Source organism: Haemorhous mexicanus, chromosome 19 (assembly GCF_027477595.1).
Source record: "Haemorhous mexicanus isolate bHaeMex1 chromosome 19, bHaeMex1.pri, whole genome shotgun sequence".
NCBI lineage: Eukaryota > Metazoa > Chordata > Aves > Passeriformes > Fringillidae > Haemorhous > Haemorhous mexicanus.
The window spans coordinates 5,736,168-5,760,984 of record NC_082359.1 but is presented as its reverse complement, the minus strand read 5'-3'; the positions used below and the strand labels follow the sequence as shown (position 1 = coordinate 5,760,984).

The 24,817-nt window shown below is 38.5% G+C and overlaps 2 protein-coding genes across 3 annotated transcripts in view; one reads left to right on the top strand and one right to left on the bottom strand.

Moving 5' to 3' along the window:
• Nucleotides 1-24,817, bottom strand: part of PI4KA (phosphatidylinositol 4-kinase alpha) — a 54,463-nt gene that overhangs the window by 19,437 nt on the left and 10,209 nt on the right. Inside the window, exons 11-26 of one of the 2 annotated variants that reach the window (XM_059863813.1) lie at nucleotides 24,398-24,589; nucleotides 23,578-23,678; nucleotides 22,720-22,849; nucleotides 21,851-21,983; nucleotides 21,086-21,181; nucleotides 20,205-20,388; nucleotides 19,375-19,478; nucleotides 18,267-18,435; nucleotides 16,299-16,349; nucleotides 3,104-3,212; nucleotides 2,474-2,610; nucleotides 1,469-1,602; nucleotides 1,222-1,304; nucleotides 878-948; nucleotides 640-764; nucleotides 154-235 (exon numbers count right to left, since the gene is read on the bottom strand). In XM_059863813.1, the coding sequence (XP_059719796.1) occupies nucleotides 154-235; nucleotides 640-764; nucleotides 878-948; nucleotides 1,222-1,304; nucleotides 1,469-1,602; nucleotides 2,474-2,610; nucleotides 3,104-3,212; nucleotides 16,299-16,349; nucleotides 18,267-18,435; nucleotides 19,375-19,478; nucleotides 20,205-20,388; nucleotides 21,086-21,181; nucleotides 21,851-21,983; nucleotides 22,720-22,849; nucleotides 23,578-23,678; nucleotides 24,398-24,589 (1,901 nt within the window). The remainder of the gene's footprint in view (nucleotides 1-153; nucleotides 236-639; nucleotides 765-877; nucleotides 949-1,221; nucleotides 1,305-1,468; nucleotides 1,603-2,473; nucleotides 2,611-3,103; nucleotides 3,213-16,298; nucleotides 16,350-18,266; nucleotides 18,436-19,374; nucleotides 19,479-20,204; nucleotides 20,389-21,085; nucleotides 21,182-21,850; nucleotides 21,984-22,719; nucleotides 22,850-23,577; nucleotides 23,679-24,397; nucleotides 24,590-24,817) is intronic. The other variant, XM_059863814.1, reaches the window with a different exon arrangement.
• SERPIND1 (serpin family D member 1) lies at nucleotides 4,564-13,365 on the top strand. Its single transcript, XM_059863815.1, has 5 exons — nucleotides 4,564-4,723; nucleotides 6,729-7,597; nucleotides 11,133-11,406; nucleotides 12,342-12,486; nucleotides 12,857-13,365. The coding sequence occupies exons 2-5, from the start codon at nucleotides 6,745-6,747 to the stop codon at nucleotides 13,046-13,048; spliced, it is 1,464 nt and encodes a 487-aa protein (XP_059719798.1). The 5' UTR covers nucleotides 4,564-4,723; nucleotides 6,729-6,744; the 3' UTR covers nucleotides 13,049-13,365.

Genomic DNA, 24,817 nt, shown 5'->3' with positions numbered 1-24,817 from the left:
AATAGGGTTGCAAAGAAAATTCTTGCTTCACAGAATTTAAAATTAAGATTTTATCAATCTTAGTAAAAGGAAAACCAAATTACAAACTCAATTAAGTATCAAATAAATGCAGAACAAAGGAAAAAAAAAGTTCTAGGAAAGAAAAGCACTTACTGCACTAAGAGACAGAGACAATGTCTGCAGAATATCTAGCATAGTCTTCAGCACAGTTCCACTCCACAGCAAGTGAGGAAATCTAGAGCAAGACAGAATTCAGAAATACAATAACCATGGAGAGCTGAGGAAGGGCATTATTTTATCAAGGGAGCTGCTCAAAGAGCCAGCTTTAAACATCCCTAGGCAAGCTCATACTCAACAGAAGCCACAAAGCCTCACAACAGCCTGAGCCAAAAGCTGAGGAGAGCTATTGCACAGGAGCTGAGACTGCATTTCTATCATGGGCACTTGGCTTTGCTCCACCCATGGCAATACTAAGTAGACACAGATTTTAACCAAGGGTTTCTGAGCTCAGGCTAAAAATACCACTGAATGTAATTTTTCAAGGTAGCAGCCAAGAAATCCACTTGACCAGTGTAACCAAGTGCCTAAGCAACCACTAAACAGTCATTGTGAAAAGAGAAACATGAAATCCATACTCACTTGTCTACCAGTCCAGATAAGTATTTGTCTGCAACTCTCCTGATCCTCTTGTGAATGTGGTTGAAGTTTACCAGCAAGAACTGAGCATGTCTCTCCAGCTCTTCTTCATTCTCCTTAGTTTTAGGCTAAAAAACATGCCAAAGAGAAGTATGAAGCTCCTAAAGGAACAAACTCACTTTCATAAACTGAAATGAGAACATTTATACAAATTCAGTATTTTAGTTTCCAGATAACCTACTTTATCAGCCATCATTGTCAGGAAAGCTTCAAACACCTTATCAGCAACAGCTATCACACACTGCATCATGCCTGAGGAATGGAGAGAAGTGACAGGTTTCATTGTCAAAATTACATTTGTTTTATAAACCAGGCTTAACAGTTAAAAAGTGTTTATGTTTACTCAGCCAATATTGAACTTGTTTCAAAACAAAACCAGTGCTCTTGGCAAGAATAAAGCAGCAGCACTCTGGTGAACATGATTCATTTTGTTATATAGCTGCTTGATTTGTTTCTGCTTTGCAGGCCTGGAGATAATTGCCTTATACCTCAAGTTGAGAGGAAACACAGACAGGTAAATCTTACCAGATTTGTCTTTCTGAATTGCTTTATCTTCAAAATAGCAAAACATAACTTGGAAGCGATCTTGGTCAGTTGAACGCAGCACCCTGGGGAAGGAGAGTTTTGTAAGTTGGTGTGTTTGGGATTTTGTTTATTTGCTTAAGGTTTTTTTTATTTCAGATTTTATTTGTTTCAGGCCCTTACTGATTGTTTTGTTTTAGGGTTTTTTCTGTTTCATAAGTGAAAAAACGAAATATAGATAGACACAAACCTCATATACTCCAGGCGGTAAACAGAAAGGAGATAGGTAGACATGGCAAAATCCAACTTATTGATCAACGCTGACACCTCTGGAGGAGGATCCAAGAGATTGATGATGGTGCTCCGTAATTCATTTAATTCAGCCTAGAGATGAATACATGAAGTTAGCTGAAGTGGGAGTCCTGTATTAGTTTGTGTCCTCAAACATTCATTCACCTATGGGTTAACATTTCAACTTTCACAAACAATATGGCAGGATGCTTCTGCCTACAGATTCAGACCAAACTCCCCTGACTCAGCAAGTCATAATGCAAATACAGAACAGAATTAAATCTGGAATCAAGCTTCTGGCAGAAATAATTGGTACTTTTCATGCAGTTATTCCAATGAAGAAATGCAATTTCTACACTAAATGCATGCAAGTTTGACCAACATCAGCACTGCCCAGCTCCTGAAACTTCGTGGGCTGGTGCCAGTCTTTGGTGTCACAGAACTATGTATCTAGGACCAGTGCAGATTTCTGTATTATTTGCGAGCCAAAGAGATTTCATAAGCCAAAAAGAGCCCTTGGGCAAAATCTGTCCTGCAAAACCTATCCTACAAATTCTAGGGAGAGAGAAGAATACCAGTATCAAACCAGAACAAACATAACATTCCTCTGAAAGCCTCAATGTGCTGTTTCAAACTTTGTTGATTTTCTTTTTTTAATCAGTGCAAGTTTTGTCAGGTACAAAATGGACGAAAAAGCACTAAGAGGCTTCCATCTCCACAAAGACTTGGCTTCTACACCTAATCAAGGTGGTGTTGCTACCCCCCTAAACACTTGTATTAACACTCCATAAAACTGACCCCAAGTCACTTATGCACCCTGATGTCAGAAGAAGTGTAAGATAGCTTCGTTTCACTAATAGGAGGCAGGTTGAAGGGGTGTGCTATTTCAATATATCACAGGTACCATGTCATTTAACACTGGCAGACATTATGGAAGGAGGCAATAGAAGAAATTAATTCCTACAGAAGTCACGGTGTCATTCTTCATGGCAGAATTGTACTGCAGAACAGATCGGAGTGGCTCCTTGCTGGGAAATGTGAGCAATGGAGACTTGGTGGCAATTTCACACACACCTTCATACCATTCTTCTGGCCAAAGACCTGGAACAGAAGTAGAAAGAGGAAGGTGGAATGAAGGATTAAAAAAAAAATCAAGTTGCACAAAGTTACCTGCATTACCAAGCTTTGCACTACTTCTGGGGCAGATTTTTCATGCTCTTAAGCACAGACACTGAACACACATGATCCATGTTCCAAACTTAATAAGCTTCACTTGGGTGAAGTTTCTACTTAATTACCATTGTACCCCATGTGTCTTATCTTCCATTTCAGGAATCTGGCTACTAAAACTCATAACTAAGGCTATTAGGAATAAAAATAAGTACAAGTTGTACCATGCTGAATCTGACAATAAAACTGCAAAGATTTAAAGAAATCCCACCAGAGAACTGTCATGTAAGCTATCTGCTTTGAAGTCTCTATATGCCTGTAATTTTTCTTCCAGCTACTGGGAATGGTTTACACAGAGTTGTATTTAGATTTATCAGAAGTTGAAATGTGAGCAGCAATGCTGTGCCCTTAGAATGCAGAGTACCTGATCCTTCCACAGCAAATCCCATCAGCACCGAATACAACCAGAAATCACGGAACAGCTTCTGCAGCCTGGGCTTGGCCTCCTTGATGGGTGGCAAGCGTCTAGTGAGCTACCAAAGAAATTAAATTTAACATCAGAAAATGGGGGGAGTTAGAATAAATTAATTCCACACCAAGGAATTCCAAGGAATTCCAAGGAATCAATTCATGTACCTTCTTTATTATGATTTTCAAAGGTAATATTCTTTGTCACCTATGAAAACTAACATTATAATTCCTCCTATATAACAGTAGCAATAAGTTCTTTTTGGAGAGCTGAAAGGCTAACTTTGAGATGCCTGAAGAAAGAATTTCCTTTGTTTTACACAGGAATAACACCATGCTGATACAGTAACCTCTGAGGAGAATACATAATATTAGTATACTATCCACTGCAGGGAGGAAGAGACCACATGGTCCTTAAACTTCCCAAAGACAATGCCATGCAGCTTTGCTTCAGTGTAAAGGAACTCCAAACCAAATAAATATTAGTCAAAACCACTTCTGGTTGCTATTGTTTATCAGCTTGGTGGAAATACATTGAGGCACCAATTGGGGATCTTTCATTGTTTGCACCCACGCACAGAATGACATCAGTTCTGAAGAATTTGCTATCTAAACAAGCAAGTAAAAGAGCATTATTTTCAACACACTTATTAAAATTCTCTGGTTCTTTTTGCACAAACAGCTGCTACCATCAGAGGAGCAGTATATCCTCTCAGCCAACATGATATACAATTTTAGATACATTTATATAACAAAGATCATAGTGTGTTATCCTAAAAAGAGTTAAAGCACAGGCAGTGTAAAAGAAGTAAAAGAAATTGTCCATTAAACCACAAGCTTTATTCAATATGACTGTATATTACTACTGTAAACTTTATTAACAAAATGTTACATTCTAATCTAGCTGGAAGAAGTTTTCTCTAACCACAATCATTCTCTCAAGATATGAGAGCCAGCAGCACTTCAGTGAAACCTTACATAAAGCCAACTTCAGATGCATTTGTAAATCATGAGGGAAATGAGTCATTTAAAAAGGAAAAGCATGAAAAAAATCTCTCTATTATAATAAAATCAGTCTGAGTTTAAGATGGTGAACAACACTATGGTAAAAAGCTGTTTGTGCAGTGGAAATCTTTGCACCAATATCACACCAGCTGAAGAAACCCCCACCACAACCACAGAGGTCTGAAATACATTTGCACTAAGATGCTCCTCTGTCCCCCATTTCAGCACAAACAGCAGCTACATGGCTTTTCCTGTCATTAACAGTCAAGTTTATGTGCGGGCTTGACTTTGAAACTTCACATACACACTGATTTTTGCTCTAAGACCTTCCTCAAAAGGGAACAAGTACCTGCAAAGCCATAAAAGTAGTTCAACAAACAACAGAGAATTCAGCAGAGATCACTAGGCAAGGGAGGGATTTTGGCTGACGAAGTAAGTTTAGCAGTGTTTGGTTTAGAGAATGTTTACTTTGGGAGATACACAAAAAAGCAGCGTCAAAGTTCAGATTTAAACCCTGCTGTTCCCTTTACTTGAGCTTTTCAACACATCCTTCCCATACAGTGGCTTAAAGGTAAGCTTCATTTACCTCTTCTGTGATTTTGGGTAGATCTCAGAAGACATATATATTGCAGAGAAGGGAGAAGTTTTGCCTGTGCAAGTGCAGCTGAGCAATTAACTGAAGTTGGGTAAAGACGAGAATGTAAAGTTGGGAATACAGACAGCAAATTCTGCTGTGCCAAGAGAGAAAATGTTTATCAATGGTTACTGGACAGAGTATCTCAGCCCTAAGGGCCTGACTTCTGGGGGCGGGGAAAAAAACAATGAATTTATGGAGAAACAATAAGAAAAAGACTGACTCGAGATGCTCAGTCACAGTGTAAAACAAATTCTTATTTGGATACTTATTTGGATACTTTCTGCAAAACAATGTATTCTTTTATATGGGAGGATCACCTTAAATGGTTTTAGGATTTAAAGCAAATTAATCTGGGGGAGAGTTTCAAAAACTAATCTGTCAGCTCAGTTATTTCAATCCTGTTACAACATGTTTGAAAATATTTTCCTTCAAGGTTTTATTCACTGATATACAGGTCAGTGAACAGGTACAGGTATGTGAACCTTTATACTTTACACAACAACTCTCTTTCCTAATTTAAAAAGCATTTTAATCAACACCTTAGTAAGATTTTTATTTTAACTGTATTCAGTATTTTGTCTGTATTATATTGTAAATAACTGCCTTTTACTCAAGAAAGTGTATCAATTGAGATTAACTTTATAAATTTGTGAAATAACTTTATAGTTAAGTCTGAGCAAACCCCCCGGCCTGGCGTTCAGACACCCAATCAATTTCAGGTAATAGATCTATTGAACACCTACATTTTCATCTCTGACTGTTGCAGAAGGCAATTACACTTTTTCATATATTTTTATTTTTAAGATCACTTTACTGCACTCAATATTATGGCGAAAAGTCTCTCAGAGCTACTTCTTGGTGGAGGGTTTTACAGCTGAGTAAGTCTGATGGATTTTCTTAAAATATATATTGAAGAAAATTCTTGATTTAAAAAATAATTTTGAAATGCAATAGCCCAGTACTCAGCAGATGAAGAGATTGATTAAGTTTCCCTTAGAAAAATACAGGTTCTACTTAAATGTATTGTCAAACAAAAAAGTGAGATTACAAATCTAGAACTGGGATCACAGTAACCCTAGAGAAACAAAGCTCTGAAGGGAGCCCACAGAGACTTCACATCACGAAGAAAACAGAGAGCACTATGAGTTCTGCAGAAAAGTGAAACAAAACATAACTAAGCCAAAAGCAGAATCAAGCCAAACCATTACAAAAGTGGCAGATGAGGACAGAGCTGCAGAAAGGGTGCACAGACATTGAGTAACATGCCCGAGTAAGGCCAGGAGCAGGCCAGGAGAGATGTTTATGCCCAACACTCCCCCCACTGCAGTCCCACTAATGGTACTCAGTGCAAATACACGTCTTTCTACATGTCCAGATCACCCTTATTCACCAGATTGCTGCCTTGCCTTTCCAAAATACTCCCACAAAACTTCAATTTTTGTTGTAGCTACAGGGTGTTTGTTTTTCAAATTTTTCAGTACATCTCAGCTTTCTGGTATGTTTCTGCAGGGGATTGGATCAGGAGTCCCTGTTCTTCCCACCAAGCTCAAATATTCAAATCTAACTTCACATTGTATTTTCAGCACACACTACTCACACAGTTAGTACACAGTTTAAGTGTAACAGTTTAAAATAAAGGGTCCCACATACTCTGGGTAATGAGCTTGTAACTGTTGAAATATGCCAGTAATGACTATTTGTATGGGAAGAGGTCAACCACTTCTTTGGCAGGCTGGAGGCATTGTGGAAGCAAAAACCAATTACCAGCAGAACAGACTTTCCCATCTAATTGACATCTGTTCCACTAAAATACAGTGCTGTCAAACAGGGTAACTATAGATCTGCTGCTGCCACAGAAATCAGTATGAACCTAAAATCAGGGAATAGATAACTAAAATTCAATTACCCTTGACTCTCTCAACTGTGTTATGTTTTCCAGGCTTTCACGGGTCAGAATGAAGTTCCTATTTCAATTGCTTGCCTTTGTTCTCATTATAACCTCCACATTTTGCGGAGTCAAGGACGTCACTGAGCACTTTGAAAGCCTAAAAGGTGCACAGCCACACGAAAATGGGACTTACATGCCAAACCTACCACCCGAGTTCCACAGAGAAAACACCATCACTAATGACTTGATTCCTGAAGAGGAGGAGGAAGAGGACTACCTAGACTTTGATAAGATACTGAATGAAGATGACTACAGTGATGTTATTGATGCTGCCCCACAGATGGTTTCTGAAGTTCAACAAGGAAATATTCTTGAACTATTCCAAGGCAAAACCAGAATCCAGCGCCTCAATATCCTCAATGCAGACTTTGGCTTCAACCTTTACCGCAGCGTGGCAGACAAGGCTAGCTCCTCAGACAATATTATCATGGCTCCTGTTGGTATTTCCACTGCAATGGCTATGATTTCCCTGGGTCTGAAGGATCAAACCCAGCAGGAAGTGTTGTCTGTTCTTGGCTTTCAAGACTTCATTAATGCCAGCAGCAAATACGAGCTCATGACCGTTCACAACCTCTTCCGCAAACTCACCCATCGGCTCTTCAGGCGCAACTTTGGCTTCACGCTGAGGTCTGTCAATGACCTTTATATCCATAAAGACTTTTCTGTTCTCAATGATTTCAAAACCAATATGAAAACATACTACTTTGCTGATGCCCAACCAGCTGATTTCTCAGATCCCAGCTTCATAGCCAAAACCAACGAACGCATCTTGAAGCTGACCAAGGGATTAATAAAGGAAGCTCTTGTGAATATAAACCCTACAACACTGATGATGATTCTTAATTGTCTTTACTTTAAAGGTAAGACTCTATTATTTCAATCTTAGTGATGGATTTTCTCAGTTTGCAATGCACTGCCAATGTCATTAGAAATCCCAGACAGAACTTAAGTCTAATGTACACTACAAAAAACCTACTGACTCCCTCATTAGAAATCTGTATTATGAGCCCACTTTTGCCTGTTTCTGTAGCACAACAATGCTCTGAAGTTAGTGGGTGTTGCATACATACAGCAAATGCTTACTACTTCCAAAACCTTAATGACTCACGGTGAGACAGAAAAACAACACATGAATGCAGAATAGCCCCAGAAAGCATAAGCTTTGTAGAAGTATCAGATGGGGAGGTATAGATGCATATGCAAGTCATTAGTCACATTCAGTCTCGGTGTCACTGAAATGCTACAGGTTGATTTCAATTAAAGCACTTAATATCTCTGAAGCATTCAGGACTCAAACAAATGACTAGAAAGAATTTCAGCTTGAAGGAAGCAATTTTTTAATATGATCAGAGTGTGATCCTTGTCAACAAGTCCATATAGGGGACCTAAGAGAATAACCAAATCACTGCTCTTCTACAACTAAAACCAAACCCATTCACTACATGGAATATCTCAGTTAATTCAACATGAATGGTCTGCTGATATGGGCTCCTTCATGTATTAGTAAAGGCTGAACAGTTAAAGAGGCTTGAAGTAAAGACTCTACAATATATTCTTATTATAAACCCTTATTTTCAATGTCTTTACACTTAAACTAAGAGCCTGTGGTGAGATTTTCAAGATAAGTTATCTGTCTAAGGCTGAAAGTTTGTTAGTTTTTCAACCAACTTTTAAAATTATATTAAATGAGCAAGAGGTGGGAGGTGCCAATGAAAGAAGAACTGAGGATAAAAGGAAATCTGTTTCTGACTGTTTAAGATGAAAATCAATGACTTAAAACATGGGTAAGGAAGGACAAATTAGCCCAAAAGGGTAACAGTGTTTGCAAGTACAACACACTCCTTTCCATAATTCATAAAGGGGTTTATTTTTCCCCAGTTATGTCCCTGCTTCCAGGAAACAAAGGCCCCTCTAACACCTGCCATCTCAGCAGGCTATAAAAGCAACATTCCTATAAAATGTAGCTTTTCCCACTCACTTGCAAGGAATTACTTCTTTGAATAATGCCACTTACCCCCAAAAGAATCTGAAGCAATCATTAGCATTAAATTGAGTAATCTCCTATTCTCAGGTACCATCCAACAGGCACTCACTTAAATCCTTGACTACATCCCTGATGATCATATCATACTAAATACAGGGCTTTACTGCCTGTTAAACCATCCTAACAAAAGGACTATACAAAGTGAAACAGATACATTTTTTTCCCATCATTTGGTCTACCCTTTTGTTTCACTCTGAAATTATTAAATGCTTGTGCAATCTCAAAATAACAAAAACACCACAAAAATAGACAGCTATGGTATTGGAACTCTTGAGTTATCAAGATCAAAAAGACTTCAGGGTTTTTCTTCTGTCCTCTTAGTTCAAATTACCTTGGTGCCATCTGCTGAAGGCTGTAATTTCTAACCCTCAAAACAGATCCATTTTCTACTGCCCTCATTCTTTTGTCTTACAGTGACAGTATCCTGTCTGAACTGAACTATTTAAAAGCAAGTTCTTCACCTAGGTTTCTTAGTTTCCATAGCACTCCTTCTAACATGCCAAATTTTGTCCACATCTTTCCATCCGCACTGTTTGTACCACTACAGAAAAGCTCTGTTAAGCCCTCAGGACTAAGAAACCTGTAAGCATTTCCAGATATACAGAGATGCTCAGCACAAGTGAGACTGAGTAGTGGGATACTTGACAAACACTGTGAGGTTTCAACCTCCTTTTATATTAAAGACCTTCAAGAAACTATTGGAAACTATTTATGTTGGTATGAAGCACATTTTATCTTGTACAGATGTCCAGCCTGCTCCCCATTCTGCACAGCTCTGAGTAATCATTTTTGAGCTTCCTACTAAGTAGGACCTGGTTATTTCAGCCATGACAGTTTTGGTAACTGACAAATGGAGACAACAATGGAGACAACACCTCAATGGAGACATCTGCCACCACAGATGGATCCAAAAGACATCTTGGGGGAAGATTCAGAACTGAAAGTCACAGAAGTCAAAGTGTCAGCTGGTTTCAGCTCGCCACACAGCTCCTGCTGGGGATCGGTATTCTACCCCAAGACAAACACATTTGCAAAACTGAATCCAAGAAAAATGTTCCCCCAGCTCCTCTCTTTCACTAGTAAGAGCTGATTATGTCTCCCACCCCTCAGTGAATGGCAGAGCTGCTGAAGCTTCCCTGGCCCACAGCAGCCCTGTGTCATTGGACAGCTGGAGTCCTTCACCTGTAAATTCTGCTCCCTGAATAACAGCCAGATACTGGGTTTTCCTTGGAAGTGAGGCTATTTGTTTGGGAATAGCATAATCCATTTTCGACCCCATACCTTTCAGACTACTAACCACAGTCTGATCACTTCTCAAACTGGTCCCCATCAGCCAGACCTGTGCAGGAACTATTAGAATGAAAGATGGACTTAAGGCTTTTCTTTTCTTATTCACAGTAAATCTGGCAAAATCAGACTAAGGAACCAATTAAGGTTATATTGTAGGCTCTCCACACAGTCACAGTCACATTGCTCACATACTTGCTTGCCAATGATGATCTAAATTCCAGTTTTTACAGGAAATACTAGTACTACTACCACTATAATCTTCTAGCTTTGTCTGCCCCTTAAGAAATGATGTTTATTCCAGAGCCACAGTTCTATAAAAAGACCAATAGAACATTGCATTTAAAAAAACTTCTTTCAAACAGTTAATAAATACTTCTGGCATCCAGAGTATCTCCACATAAAAAGCTTCAAACCCTGATAGCAAAGTCTTCTGGGCTGCAAAATGTGTGGACCAGCATTATTTGGGCATAAACTTGTCAGATTTCAGCACATCTACAGGAGCCTGTTATCCCATCAAACTGGACCATAGAATTAAGCACCCCAATTCTTCAGGTTAAGACAGAAAATGAACCATTCTGAATGGACTAAGGTAACATAATGCCTTCAGCATAGCATCTTTATGCAAAACAAATACAGCCCTTGCTTAGCTTGATACACCACTAACATTGTCCAAAGAGGTGCCTTCAGAAATGGATTCAAGCATCACAACTCTCAGAAAACTTAGCAAGGTCAGTTGTTCTGCTAGAGGCAAACCCATCTGTTTAAATTTTGAGGTTCCTCACAGGGAAAAATAATACACACCAATCAAATTCTTATTTCTGGTTTGTGTTCACCTGCTTTTGTAATTCAGAACACTCAAATCAGACAAATGCTAAGTTAGAAAGCCAGGAATTTCAAAGTCACTTTAAAACTTGTCTTCTAATTCAGGCTTCACTGAAATCAACAGTCTCCTACAGTAAATCCCAACCCAGCTGACTTAAAGCTTGGTGTAAATCTATTCTGGGAAACTTTCATTAAACAGCCACCTAGGGGTTTATCTGTCTTCTGCCTTGTATGAACAGGAACCTGGGAGAACAAGTTTCCAGTGGAGATGACCACGAAGCGAAGCTTCCGGCTGAACGAGAAGCAGACGGTGAAGGTGCCCATGATGCAGACCAAGGGCACCTTCCTGGCTGCTGCTGACCCCGAGCTGGACTGTGACATCATCCAGCTGCCCTTCGTGGGCAACATCAGCATGCTCGTGGTGCTCCCACACAAACTGGCTGGCATGAAAGCCCTGGAAAAGCAGATCACGCCTCAAGTGGTAGAAAAGTGGCAGAAGAGCATGACAAACAGGTATCTGCTGAAAAGCATATCTTGGTAAAGTCCAAATGTATTTTCTTGATGAGACTGATGAGGGTAAGTAACGCATGCAGAGGATAATATATTTTGATTTAAAAAATGAAACAAAACCTCAAAAAAATTGTTTTATTGAATTAAAAATCAGGATTGGTGACCTCTCAAAATTAAAATACCATCAAGAAATCAAGGATGACTGAGGTAGAAAATTGTAATGAAGTTTCAAAATTCTTTCTATTGAATATTTAATGATGTAGATTTAAAGAAAACGTTCTTACTGATTAAGTTTACAATAAGAAGGAAAAACAAGACTGTGAAAATAAGACCAAGATTATTGGTGCAGAATAATGTTATGTTCCATTCAGCACTGAGCTTTTCAACAGAGCTGTGTATAAAGGAACACATTCCATAATCAAAGGACATCACAATTATGGGAGGAGAAAAATAATAAAGCCTCCCTTGAGAAAGATGACAGGTGTATCTGTCTTCAGACTTGACAAAAGGAGATGATTTGATGTGCTATCCAGGAATTCAACCCATTTTTGTTGTACACAATAAGTGACAAATCTCCAGTTTAGTACTTCAGAAAATCTGACAGCTCGACACTTGCTACAAGTGTCAAGCTGTAGCTGTGACTCTGAGCACTGAACTGCTCAAAGTCACATACCTTATACACATAAATAATGCAAATCATTATAAATGAAGTGTCAAATTGGCAAACAAACAGTTTTCACAGGGGAATTAACTTGTTACAGCACAGTTTTAAAAGTCATGATGCTCAAGTTTTGAAAGCAAAAGTACAGTCCTATATATCTGTGTCCTGCTTGCTGAAAACAGCAAAAAATCCAAACCATACTAGGTCTGTAGAGAAAGGAGTCATGCATATAAATATCTGCTAAGTGATTTTTCCTTTTTGTGTTTATTTTTACTAGAACAAGAGAAGTGGTTCTGCCTAAATTTAAGCTGGAGAAGACTTATAACTTGATTGATTATCTGAGATCCATGGGAATAGAAGAACTGTTCAATGGAAAAGGAGACTACTCTGGTATATCAGATGAGAAGATCACCATTAACAGGGTATTTACTCCTCATTTCACCTCCTCTCTGATTAAACTCTATCACCCAAAAATATGGCAGCTCAAAAATAATATTACACAATAAGCTAAAACAAGATTTCTGGAGGACATAGGAGGGAGGATTGTGGGTTTGTCCTTATCTATCCACATAATGAAGCACATGTTCAACCAGATGCAAAGGCACTAAGAGTGTTGTGGTCAGTCAGGAACAGGCTTCTCCACAGAACAAACCCCAAAGGTTTTTGGGGCTGTGTAGGGCGACCAGCAGGGGTGTGGGACACGGAGCAGGGAAGGCTGTGAGCGCACCATTCATGTACTTAGGAGAGCCTCAATTTCTCTCAATTGTTTTCCTGTTTTGTTTGTCTGAACAGTTCAATCACCAAGGCACAATCACAGTGAATGAGGAGGGCACAGAGGCTGCAACAATAACCACGGTGGGGTTCATGCCTCTCTCCACTCAGATCCGCTTCATCGTGGACCGCCCATTCCTGTTCCTGATCTACGAGCACCGCACCAGCTGCCTCCTGTTCATGGGCAGAGTGGCCAACCCAGCCACATCTTAAAAGCAGAGAAGACCCTCCAACACTCTCTTACACATGGGCTGTATGATTATATGTTAAAATACCAGTATCATAAAGGAAAATTTATTGTCGTATTAGCCAATACAAAAGTCACTGGTATAAAAAGAAAACGTATTATCTACAGGTAGCTTCTCATGAATGGACTCACAGCAGCAGATAATTTGTCTGCAATTAGTGCCATGTACTGATACAAGTGTATTACTAGCAAAAAAAAAGAAAAAAAATCACAAAGTACCTTACACTCTGTGTTTTGCAACAGCGTATAAAATGTAATCAATAAAGTATTTAGGCTATCTGGAGTCTTGAAATCTAGCTCTAAATTTGTGCTAGGATGTCTGTTTATAAATAGGAGTAAGGAAATCCTGAATACCTGACCAGCCATAGACACCTAAGCCTCTCCTAGGCCTTTTACACAATCTAACTTGAAACAGATAAATGCTTCCACTCTTTCTTTTGCTTGCATCATTTAATGTTCAGTGAATACACACGATGTGTATTAACATTCAGACTGATGCACACAATGAGCCTCATGGACCAGTGTATCAAGTATGAGGAGAAAGAAATATCTTGGAGGAATGAAATACTAAGGGACCCACTACTTTTCCCTGATCTAACTTGTATTGCTTCAATACTTCCTCTGATCTTCCTTGGTACAAGAGGTATCAGAATTATGCCACCCTGGTAAATGATATAAATATCCCCACAATACCCTTTAGAGGGAGAGCAGTCAGCAAAATGCTCTTTTCACCTAATCCTCTCTACAAAAAAAGCCATTTACAGCAACCACTCTGTTAATATTCCAGTGCACTCTCCGTGCTTGATTTAATGGATGAAACCTTTCAAGTCACTGCAAACTTTCTGAATCGTTCTGATAACAACACAAATTCTGTTCAAATGTGCCACATTTGAAAATGAGAAGATTTACCCACACTCTGTAGAATGTCACTGCCTACCTGGTACAAGGAACAGAGCTGCACCAAACATTCAAATTATTAAAGACAATGAACATACTCACCTCTGCATACCTTACTTTACATCATACCTTTTAAAAAGATGTGCCTCATAATCCAGTGAGAGTATTTTTATTACTTTCTACAGCATCAAATACTGTATCATTCTATCTATATATAAGTTTGCCTTATGTAAGGAAAAACACACAAGTAACCTTTAAACCAACCATTATTTTAAAAATTATGATTTTTCTTAAAAAGATGTGTTTTCAATATTAAGTTTAATTTGTTGATTTAATTTTGCTTTTATATACTGCTGTTTGTAATGTTGCATCTACTCCAGTTATATGCTCCATACACAAAGCTTCTCAACTTGTCAGCCAGTGAAATACTGGTATTTGATGATTATCAATGTTGAAGAGCTGACAGTGAACAGGAAACTGAGATGATTTCCCCTATTCCTGTCTTATAAGTCCATCAGGGGATGGACAATTTTCAGTCCTGGAAGTGCACAACAGAAATTAACATTCATATACACATTTTATTGTTTTATCTGTATTCAAAAAGGAAAGCATATACAAAAAAGAAAAGCATATGCAAAAGCTGAAATACTCATGCCCTAGGTTTAATTAGTCCATCAATGATTGAATGAGCTGGAGCATCTGCAATACAGGTTTTGGGGGACTTCAGTAAAGACAATTATTCAAGGCAAAGAGGTCAAGCAGAAAAGCAAATCAGCTACTGCTCAAAACTCATGATCTTCATACATTGTGCAAGAAAGTCAAATATTTGCTTCAACAACCATAATGTAACCATTAACTCTTGTTTCAGATTCTGGCACTATCTGACTGCATTTAAAGGTCACATTGGTTAAGAAAAATGCAGTTATCCCCAGCTATTCAGAACAAATATACCATCAATAAAAATTTGAAACAGAAAAGTACTTCCATTACTTGTACATTAAGTCTCTAATAAGCACTAATCTTCTCTCAATGTGCAAGGAATGGTTCTGCTTTCACTCAAATCAGCATCACTGACAGCTGAAAAATGCCACCCACTAGAACATCTCAATGCAGGACTAGCTGGCTCATGCAAAATCTGAGCAACTATTGATTAACAGTGATCCAAGACATTTATAAACACATTTCTTTAAAGTAAGGAACTGGTGATCACTGCTGAATTTGGGAAGGGCTGATGTACAAAACCAGAGGAAGAGGTATGGAGAGGAAAGGAACAGTCCTCTGATCTTTAACTAGTGCTAATTTTAGACTTATCTCTCTGACAAACTTCAGTGAAGGGGTTTGAGGGGGCAGAGTATGAAATGAATGCTTTTTTCCTGCCTGTTAATGGATGTGCAGTATGAACAAATTACAAGCAGACATCCCTACTGCAAGCATGGGATATGTTTTTCCCCTTTGCCTCAGCAGCTGTGCAGGAAAAACTCCACAGAATAATTCAGCTTCAGGAGGGAAACAAGCAGCATGATGCCTTTTGTCCTTCAGGAAGTTTGTCTATGAATCTTTCAGATGTGACTTTTTTTTGTGAAAGCTACAGCAGCTAGGCAAATAGACCTACTGACCTGGTAACAAGCCTTGGACGTATCAAATTTTCCATTGGAGATCTAGATCTGCAATTTTTTTCCTCAATTAGCACTTGAACGTTGTTAAAAGAAATGTTTTTTCTCCAGAAAAAAAGGCATCCAAGAGTGAACACAGGTATGCTTCAGAATAAATGAGTCTGGCATGGCCATCAGTGTCCTTGCCCATTCCCTAAAATGCTTTCAGCCTGAGTGTCAATTCTCATTTAAGACATGGGACACTTACCCCCTTCTTTATCAATGATTTTTTTTTTTTTTTTTCCTTTTAAGAAGCAGAATTCACTTTGCTGCCAAACTAATATTTTTTACTTTGTTACTATTAACTTTTGTTTTTCACTTCTCCTCAGGCCACGGATAGTGCTGTTTATTACACTGCAGGCCAAATACTAATCAAAGTAATATTCCCTGCAGTATTATTTAGCTCAAGAATCTCCTGAATTCATGGCTTGAAACAATCTAACCCCAAATCACAAAAGATTCTTTTTTTGCAAGAGATCTGCCATTATTAAATGAATGTTCCCCCCACTTAGAGCTAGGTGTATTATTTTACAGTAGTACTACATTTCTCCTGGATGGTAACCTCTGCACTACCAGTCAACCAAACCATTTTGCTTGAAATAGCAGCAGTATTTGATAAATGCAAGAAAAATTATTGTTTGCAACAAATCATCCATTGGATACTCACCACAGCAATGACAGGAATAAGCACACCCAGATTCCCTGCACTACTGGAGGCCTGAGAAGAAAAAAAAAAATGCTCAAAACATCTACAAAAGCATTTCTAAAGAATTTGCTAAAAGACATATTTTGAAGCATCAAGAATTACAATTACAACTCTGTATCTTCAAAGAGATGTGCACAGGGTGGTCAGGAGAGCACCCATGAAATCCACAGGACTGAACACACCCTGGAATCTTTTAACAAAGCTTTTCAGGTTTTCCTCATGGACTACTGAAAGGATTTTTCCCCTCACAGCACACAGTCTACAGATATTCAATAACTGCTAGAAAAATGATCACATTAAATGGGTGGCCACAAACAAGTATCAAATTTTTACCAGAAGTTTCATTTTACTATCAAAATGAAGCCAAAAATAACAAGCCTGTAAAAAGACAGAGTTTCCAAGAATTTATTTAAGCAGGAGGAGCAGCCTTTTCCATTGAAATATAAACAGGATAAGGAAAACATCCATTTCTTTTGGCTTTTTAGGACTTTTAAAATGTGTTTGCTCTTGGCCAAGGAGAATATTAAACAACTGAAAACATTCACTGAGCACAGCACATAATTTCTCACCTTTTCTGATCAGGCAAATAGTGATGGCACACACACCACACTGAGACATCTCTCTGAAGTATTTCCCACCTCCCATATCCCTCCACAGCAGATGTGGGAAAGAGGGAATGCTCCAGTTCCCTCCTTACAGGAGAGACTGCTGGACCCACAGAGATGAGGCAGGGAAGATGGGCTAACAGGTTACAGCTTTGCATGAAGTGGAATAAACCAAAAGGAAGCAATTTTAAAAAGAAAAACAAAGGAGGAAAGAAGAGAGCAATAGAGAAACAAAGCCAAATAGTCTTCAGATGAAACAATAATGGTACAACCCAAGTAAAACAAATTTCAGTTATCTTTCCTGGAGAGGCAAGATAAAGCAAACAAAAGATGGGTCTTAAAATATTTTTGAAGGGAATAAAATAATAGCACAGAAGACACTCTAAGGAGTAGGGACAACTGGGAAAAGTCACCATGGTTTTCTTGTTAACTTCAGGACAATCCACTGCACCTGACTCACTGCTTCACAGTCAGAACAGAGATACAAACTAACTGCAATAGCCAGAACCCAGCAAAACTACACAGTTTCTGTAGAAAATCCATTTTTCCAGTAGCACTTTTTATTAAAAAAAATGAAATATCAGCATATCAGCCTCTTTATGCTAATACATGGCACTGAGGGTGAAAAAGATGGACTGATTTCCATTCTTGGGCATACTCAGAGAACATCCATGTTAACTATCAGCAATAGCAAAAGAAAAATAAGATATTTTTTCTTCTCCTCACAGAAATCACTTTTAAGTGGTTGAAAACAGAACCAAAAAAATCACATTTTAATGGTTATCAAGCAAATTTTAGTGTGTTGAGAAGAAGAGACATAGGAAAATTAACAAAGAAAAGCTTGCTTTTGTTTGGAGAGCACAGCATGTGCAGTATTTTACCCTGTTTATCTCTTCTTGAAAATGAAGTCTTCAGAACACCTTTCATAACTTGTACTCTGCATTGAGTAGAATGTTCTAGTGAGAACTGCTCTCAGGATCTTCACACTAAAGAAACACTGCCTCCTAGCTCAGTCCATCTGAATTTTGTCATTTCTCCATTTGCAGAGCTGCACAGCTTTCAGTCAGTGCAGCATGCTTCCACACTGATTCCAGAGCATCCCATGTTTCCCTTTGCAGCTCTGACACTCCAGGCAGTCTCAGCTGAACTGCAGCTATTCCCTGTCTTATGTGGGACACTCCACACAATCGGTCAGGCATCCAGACCTGCACTAACACTCCACCACCAGAATGCACTCTCAGGCTTAGCACAGCAAGGGTGTGCTCAGCAGTGCCACCCACATAAAGCACAGCTGCACACAATTAAAAACCAGTGCATATCTGACCTTCAGTGCTGGTCCTTTTTCACTTGCTCTCTCACTAGCTCTCTTTCCTTCGAGCCCAAGCTGAACAAAGAGCTCCAGCAAGTTCATCAGCAGCTCATCCACAAGGTGCTCCACCTGGATGTTGGCTGCGATGTTGGCCAGGGCATTAATGACTGCTAAGGAGCAGTGCCTGAGAAGAAAGAACAGTTATGAACAAGCAATTCCTCAGGTTTTCTATTGTTAGTGTTTTCTTCATAATACTGACAGTAACTCTTGTAATAAGGCTACTGACATATTCTCACCCTTTTTTTTTTCCTTGCTGTTTTTATGAGCAGCACATCACTTTACTGACACTTGAAATGCAATTGGTATTTAAGTGAAAAACTATTTTTAAGTTGTGCCTTTGGAGGATGTTCCACTTATGATGCCGTCATGGCCACAAGGAAAGTACTTTAAGTACTTTCCTGCAGCAGTCAAAAAGCAACCAAGGGCAGTGTTTCTGTTTTGGGAAAGCTCTTGAGCAGAAGAATCACAACTCATATCATTTGCTGAAGCTGGGACTGCATTGTTAAAACACATTGACAGGAACAGTCCTCTCAGCTACTCCCATTCTGCACTGAAAGGTATCCAGCCCACCCCAAGTACCAACAGAGTCTGTGATCATCTTTACTTTTAGTGGGGACAACAATGCATAAATTACATACAAAGAATTAATTTGGTAATGGTTTGCATTAAACCCCTAACAAGTACGAGGATCACATTAAAAAGAAAACAAATCACACTCTCAGCTTTTCTGGGCTAAGAGATTTAGTAATTATTACTGTAATTAAGTAATTAATTACTGTAATTACAGATAACATAAGTCATCAATGCCAATTATCTTTCACAAACACTCCTTCCAGAGGTAAAAGTTATCAATGCCACCTGTGGTGAAAAGCATTTTCAGGAATCTCTGCATTTTGAAGGGCTATTATTTCTAAATTAACATATTTATTTTTAACATCAAAGAACAGTACAATTTACAACCTTGTAATAAAACTTGATAGTGGGAAAAGTGAAAAACCCCAAAGCAGCCCAAAGGGTATTTGATATAGTTTTCACACATTTAAGGGACACAGCTAAGTGTTACCTGTATCCATGGTCCTTATAGTCTTTTGTGGCAGAGTAAACAACTGAGCTTGCTTTAACACTGATTTGCTGAAATAGATTCCACACCTCACCATAAATGTATTGCTGAAAAAAACCAAAACCAAATCCCTAAGTAAAGCTTATTGAATACAATCTCTCTAAAGATCAGCCCTGTAAAATACTCAAGTACTACCAAGTTCTTCAGATAAGTGTGCAGCCACAGCCTGAGCAATGGTTTCAGCTTCCATGAAGCAAACAGTACAAGTGCTTTTGTGAATGTTTTTAATGGATCAAATTTAAGCAAATTTATTATGTTCTTTAATTCTGCCTTCCTGATGGAAACCATTTTTTCAGGCTTCTGAGTTCTGACAGTTAATTGCTTTTTCAGATGCACAAATAACATTTGGAAAAAGTCAGTTAATTTTCATATGACTGAAGAAGACAATCTTCCATACTTTTAAATGTATGAACCAACAAGACTTTGAAAGTTAATTCCTGATACAAAAAGAAAATACTCTCCACTTATTTGTGATAGGCCAAGTTAAAAAACTTAGTAACTTTTGAAAACATTGAGTTTGGTGGGCTTTATAGTCTTTTTTTAAAAAAGACTCTTATTTTCTGTGGGGATTCATCTTCTTTACAGGGAGAGCACTTTACACATTATCACAGCTTTTGCTGTCTGATATCACAAAGACTGTACAAGTGTCTACCTGTAGTGCAGAAAAGAGAAGCCTTAAAAGCCTTCTGCACATGCACTTCCTAAAATATATTTCCATTTAACTAAAGGAAGGAATCATGAACTGGCATTCTCTTGGCCAATTCTTTCCTTACATTTCCAGTGATGACCAAACAGCCAAGCTGATCAATGATGAGTACATCAAGATGAGAAGGTGGCTGGCAAAACTTCTGCTGTAAGATCTGCAAGATGGGTTCCATCATTTTTGGGGTGTCCCTCAGTGCCACTGCAATGTGCCCTAGAGCACGAATCGTGTGGTCAGGAATTAAATGAGCTTCCCTGTTAGGAAAACAAACAAAAATCCCAACTTGATAAATGGAACTGTTCAACAAGTTATCAAGACCTCAGTTACATTTCAGTTAAGTAAGGGTTCCTATACTAAATTTAAACATCACCAGCAGCTTTAATACTGCCACGCTATACATCCCCAACATTAGAAGATATACTTGCACCAGCTGATTTTCAAAATAAAAAATAACCTCTCCCAAACTCATTATTGAGGAAGTCCACACTAACCCATGATTAAACTGTTCTAAAAACAACATTAAAAAAGGCAAAAATTATGGGCAAAATACTAAGACAGTCAGACCAGCTACTACAGAACCTCCCTCATGAGACTTCTTGGTTAGTGAGGCTCTTTAAAGCAGAGCAAAATGCCACAAGTGACAACATGTGTCTAGCCAAAAAAAGACAGCTGAAGCTTGAAGAGAAAGCATCACTCAGCTGAGGACTCAAAATTGGCTAATCTTCACCAAAGATTTGCTGATTCAGCTAAAACTGAATCCATACCTCTCAATATGAAAACGAGCTCAGCTCTGCAAAGACTTGGCAAGGGAAGATCTTACCCCATGCACAAGCCCATTATTCTCAGAGACATTTAATTCTAAAATAATACTGCCAGTACTTATATCTTAAAATAAGTCTCAGATTCACGGAGTGAAAGAAAAATTGGTTTTATGACTGACTGACAACTTACTTATCATTCTCCTGAGAGATGTACAGACGGTTGGATAAACTGGCAAGAAAGGCCTCAACAATCACTGAATCTATAGTCAAGCCAGCTTTCAAGCACCTGCAGCAAAAATGGACAGAAAAAACATAATGCATCAATAAAACATATCACTTTTAACTACTGTAATTCATGATATCTATATATAAGGGAAGCAGATTTATACTGAGAATAAGAACTGACTGCCAAGGAACACTGTAGATGCATTTTAAAAAATGAGCCAAGTTTCTACTTCTGCTTTCTCCAGAAACAATAATGATAGGAATATACAGTAAGGAAAATTCAGAATCCACAGGTTTGAAACTTTAATTCCTTGTCTCTAGTCACCAACTATGTCTTCCCTCTAGGTCTCTGCAGCTAAAAGGGAAGAATAATCACTGCCTACACGAGCGTGTGACAATCCCTCCGTTACATGAGGCTCAGTCAATGTGACAACCTAAGCTAAAAACAAAAAAACCCTATTGAATATCTACAAAAACACCTACCTACTGAAAATAGTAACCAGCAGACATGGGAAGCAAAACAGTAAGACTGAATAAGAATTTTAGTTAGGACATAAACAGAACCAAGAGATGCCTGAAGTCCCGACCAAACAGGACACAAAGACTTCATGGCAGCACAGAGCAGAACCTTCTAAATGGGCACAGCACTTTTCTGCCAGGGAAACAGCACATGTCCAGCATGGTGCCAGGGAAACAGCACATGTCCAGCATGGTGCCAGCCCCCTCTTACCTGCAGATGTTGTCTATGGCAATGTCACGCAGCTGTTCATACATGGATGGCTGACCTTTCTTGCCAGACATTACATTTAGAGTAGACTCTGAATGCTCATTGGTGACACTAATCTTAATGTCATTCCCACCTACTAAGAACACAGGAGTACAGCAATCAATACCACTTGATGAGCTATACAAGCCATTATTGCATTTGACTATTCCTAAATTATTATTCCTAAATTTAGCCACTTACTACTTTTCTGGTTTGCTGTAGCATTACAATGCTGCTTTTGCATCAGCAAGTGATTTGAATTGAACATTTTTCTTCTGGAAATCATCACTCAATATTAAAATCTAAAAACAACAACAAAAACCTGCCAAATGCCAAGACAGTCACACGGCTGGAGCAGAGGATGGGTATGGGCAGTGTGAGGAACATGACCTCGCTCACTCTGAAGCAGCAGCTTTGGACAGAGCCAGTGGCTGCCTCCCAAGCTGCAAAGTAGGCTACAGGGCAGACAAGCAGCCTTTGTAGGAGAATTAGACACAACAGCCTCAACTCAAAACAAGGGAGGTTCCAACTGGGTATGTGATTCTTTTCCCTCACTGTGAGGATAATTATGCACTGGCTCTGGCTGCAGAGTCTCACTCAAGACAGAAGTGCTCAGTGTCAGCAGAAGAGACACAGCAGTTCTGCTGCTTACCCTTAGATACACTTCTACCAGAATTTCATTTGTTTCCCTCCTCCCCATCTCCAAAAAAAAAATTACACAATTCCATCCCCATTTCCACCTACAGCTGCATCACCACAAAATACCAAAAAGTATGAAAAAGCCACAAAAATTGGAAAACAATAATTCTGGAGCATGGGCTTTTTTTCTTTACCTGTGTGATACTGGCTGTGATATTTGTAAAGTTTCACAAGCACTGGAGAAGGTATCACAAGAAAATCTCTCAATGATGGATTGACAGAATGAACCACAACAGGGAACCTCTCACACAAACGACCCAGACCCTAAAAATGAAAGGAAAAAAACCAAGACAAAACCAACAAAACATAGCTTTAGAATAAAACAGTACTATTTTTATTTCAGCTGCAAGCTTGCAACTTCAGCTCAATACAAAGAGGAAACAAAACAAATCCTACCCAGGTTTGAGAGGTTCATTTTTTAGCAGAAGATTAAGATATTTTAAGCCTCTAACTGTTTTAGGTTATTCCACTCAAGCCTTGCTGCTCTCTTCCTGGGTGTTTTCACAGGACTTCCAAGAAATGAACTGCATTCTCCAAAAATAAAGGTACTGTACAAGTGCCAACATTAACAGGAACCTGATAACTTACAACTTATGTGGTGAAAAACACCACATTTGTAAGACTGGATAAGTGCCCACGAAGAAGACAAAATTAGAATAACCAAGGCTTAATCTAAAACCTCAGTGACCTGCCAGTCCCAATATTTCAATTATTTGGGTAACAGACTAAGAAGCTAAAAAGCTCAAAAATCAAATCTTGGTTAAAAACCCCTCATGAATATTATTCTTCAAGAAGGAGCTGAGCTAAGAAAATTCTAAAAGCAGTTCCTAGTTTTCACATCAGATCTCTGAAATCCAAATATAGAACACAGGATGGAAAGTAATAAAAAGAGCAGATAAAGTGTTCTAGCAACCTGTAAAACTCCCCAAATTCTCATCCACTGATACAGTGAGTAACTGCAGTAATTAATGACAAATACTGTAAAGACAGACCTGCAAACAGCAAATTAGCAGTGGCAAGTGAGCAATTATGACTTTGCTTGAGGTTTTTGACTGTAGCTTCTCTGATAACTTGATACACAGGTTTTCTGCACCTTAAATAAAAAAATCCAACAGAAAAAATTATTTTTAGTTTGTTATTAGGCCACACACAACCCAATCCTTACTGGAATTTCTAAAATAATGGAGACAATTTATAAGCTTCAATCTTGTGGTATAAGACCTAGTGCTGCTTCTACAAAAACAGTTTTAGAAACTTAGCACCTGCACCAAACAGCTCTGTCAAACACTGTGACTGAAAGAATGACAGTACTTAAAGCTGATTTTGAACATACTTCATACTGAACAGAAATTAAATATTGCAATGTTCAAAGGGAAAAAAATCCTCCACATATTCACAGATGTAAGATTTATACAATAAGAAAGAAAACAGAGGAAAAGTAAGAGCTTCCCAGTCCTGCTAGCTAGCAATGAAGAAAAAATGTTTTATTTAAAAGAACCACTGAGAAATATTTATGACATTAAGAGCAATAAATAAAACTAGAAAACAAATAGCTGCATGCAATTCAGCATTTATAGCATCCCCTGGAGATAAGTAATAGGAAGTTTCTGTTTCCATTTCTAGAAAGAGATGTCTAACTACCCAGCCAACTAATCTGACAATCTTGTGATGGAAATTTTACCCTTGTATTCTAAAAGAACAAATTATTCCACTGTAATTTCATATTTCTCTGAGCACCATCTACTCATAAGTATTTCTACAAATTAGAACAGAAAGAACAGACACTGCAGAGACCAAAGAGCATTTTTTTACTTTGCTCATCTTTCACAGCCCACACCATGAGATCCACACAGGCAGCATTGGCCTGGCAGCGCAGTTTTAAAGGGCTCAGTTCACTGTGCAGTCGATCCACATCGTGGAGGATCTTCTGGAGTTCTGACTGGCTGCTGTTGAATTGCTCCAGCACAAAATCATGGATTTCCTTCACAAATGAGTTGGGAAGGTCTAAAGAAAGAAAAGGAATCAATATTATACTGGAAGATGGAAGTCAGTGTATTAGAATAACAGCATATATAAAAGTCATTGCTACATTATAAATTGTATTATTTAATCAAGTTTATGTTCTGTCTAAAAGATAAATATCATAATAAAAAAGTCCACCACTAAACAGACAATTCAAATGCCACCTATTAATCCTTTTAATGGTGGCCAAAATATTCTTTCTACTTTCAT

Coding starts and splice junctions, on each gene's coding strand:
- SERPIND1 (XM_059863815.1), top strand. CDS start 6,745: ATGAAGTTCCTATTTCAATTGCTTGCCTTTGTTCTCATTATAACCTCC. Junction 7,598..11,132: donor TAATTGTCTTTACTTTAAAG/GTAAGACTCTAT, acceptor TTGTATGAACAG/GAACCTGGGAGAACAAGTTT. Junction 12,487..12,856: donor AGAAGATCACCATTAACAGG/GTATTTACTCCT, acceptor TTGTCTGAACAG/TTCAATCACCAAGGCACAAT.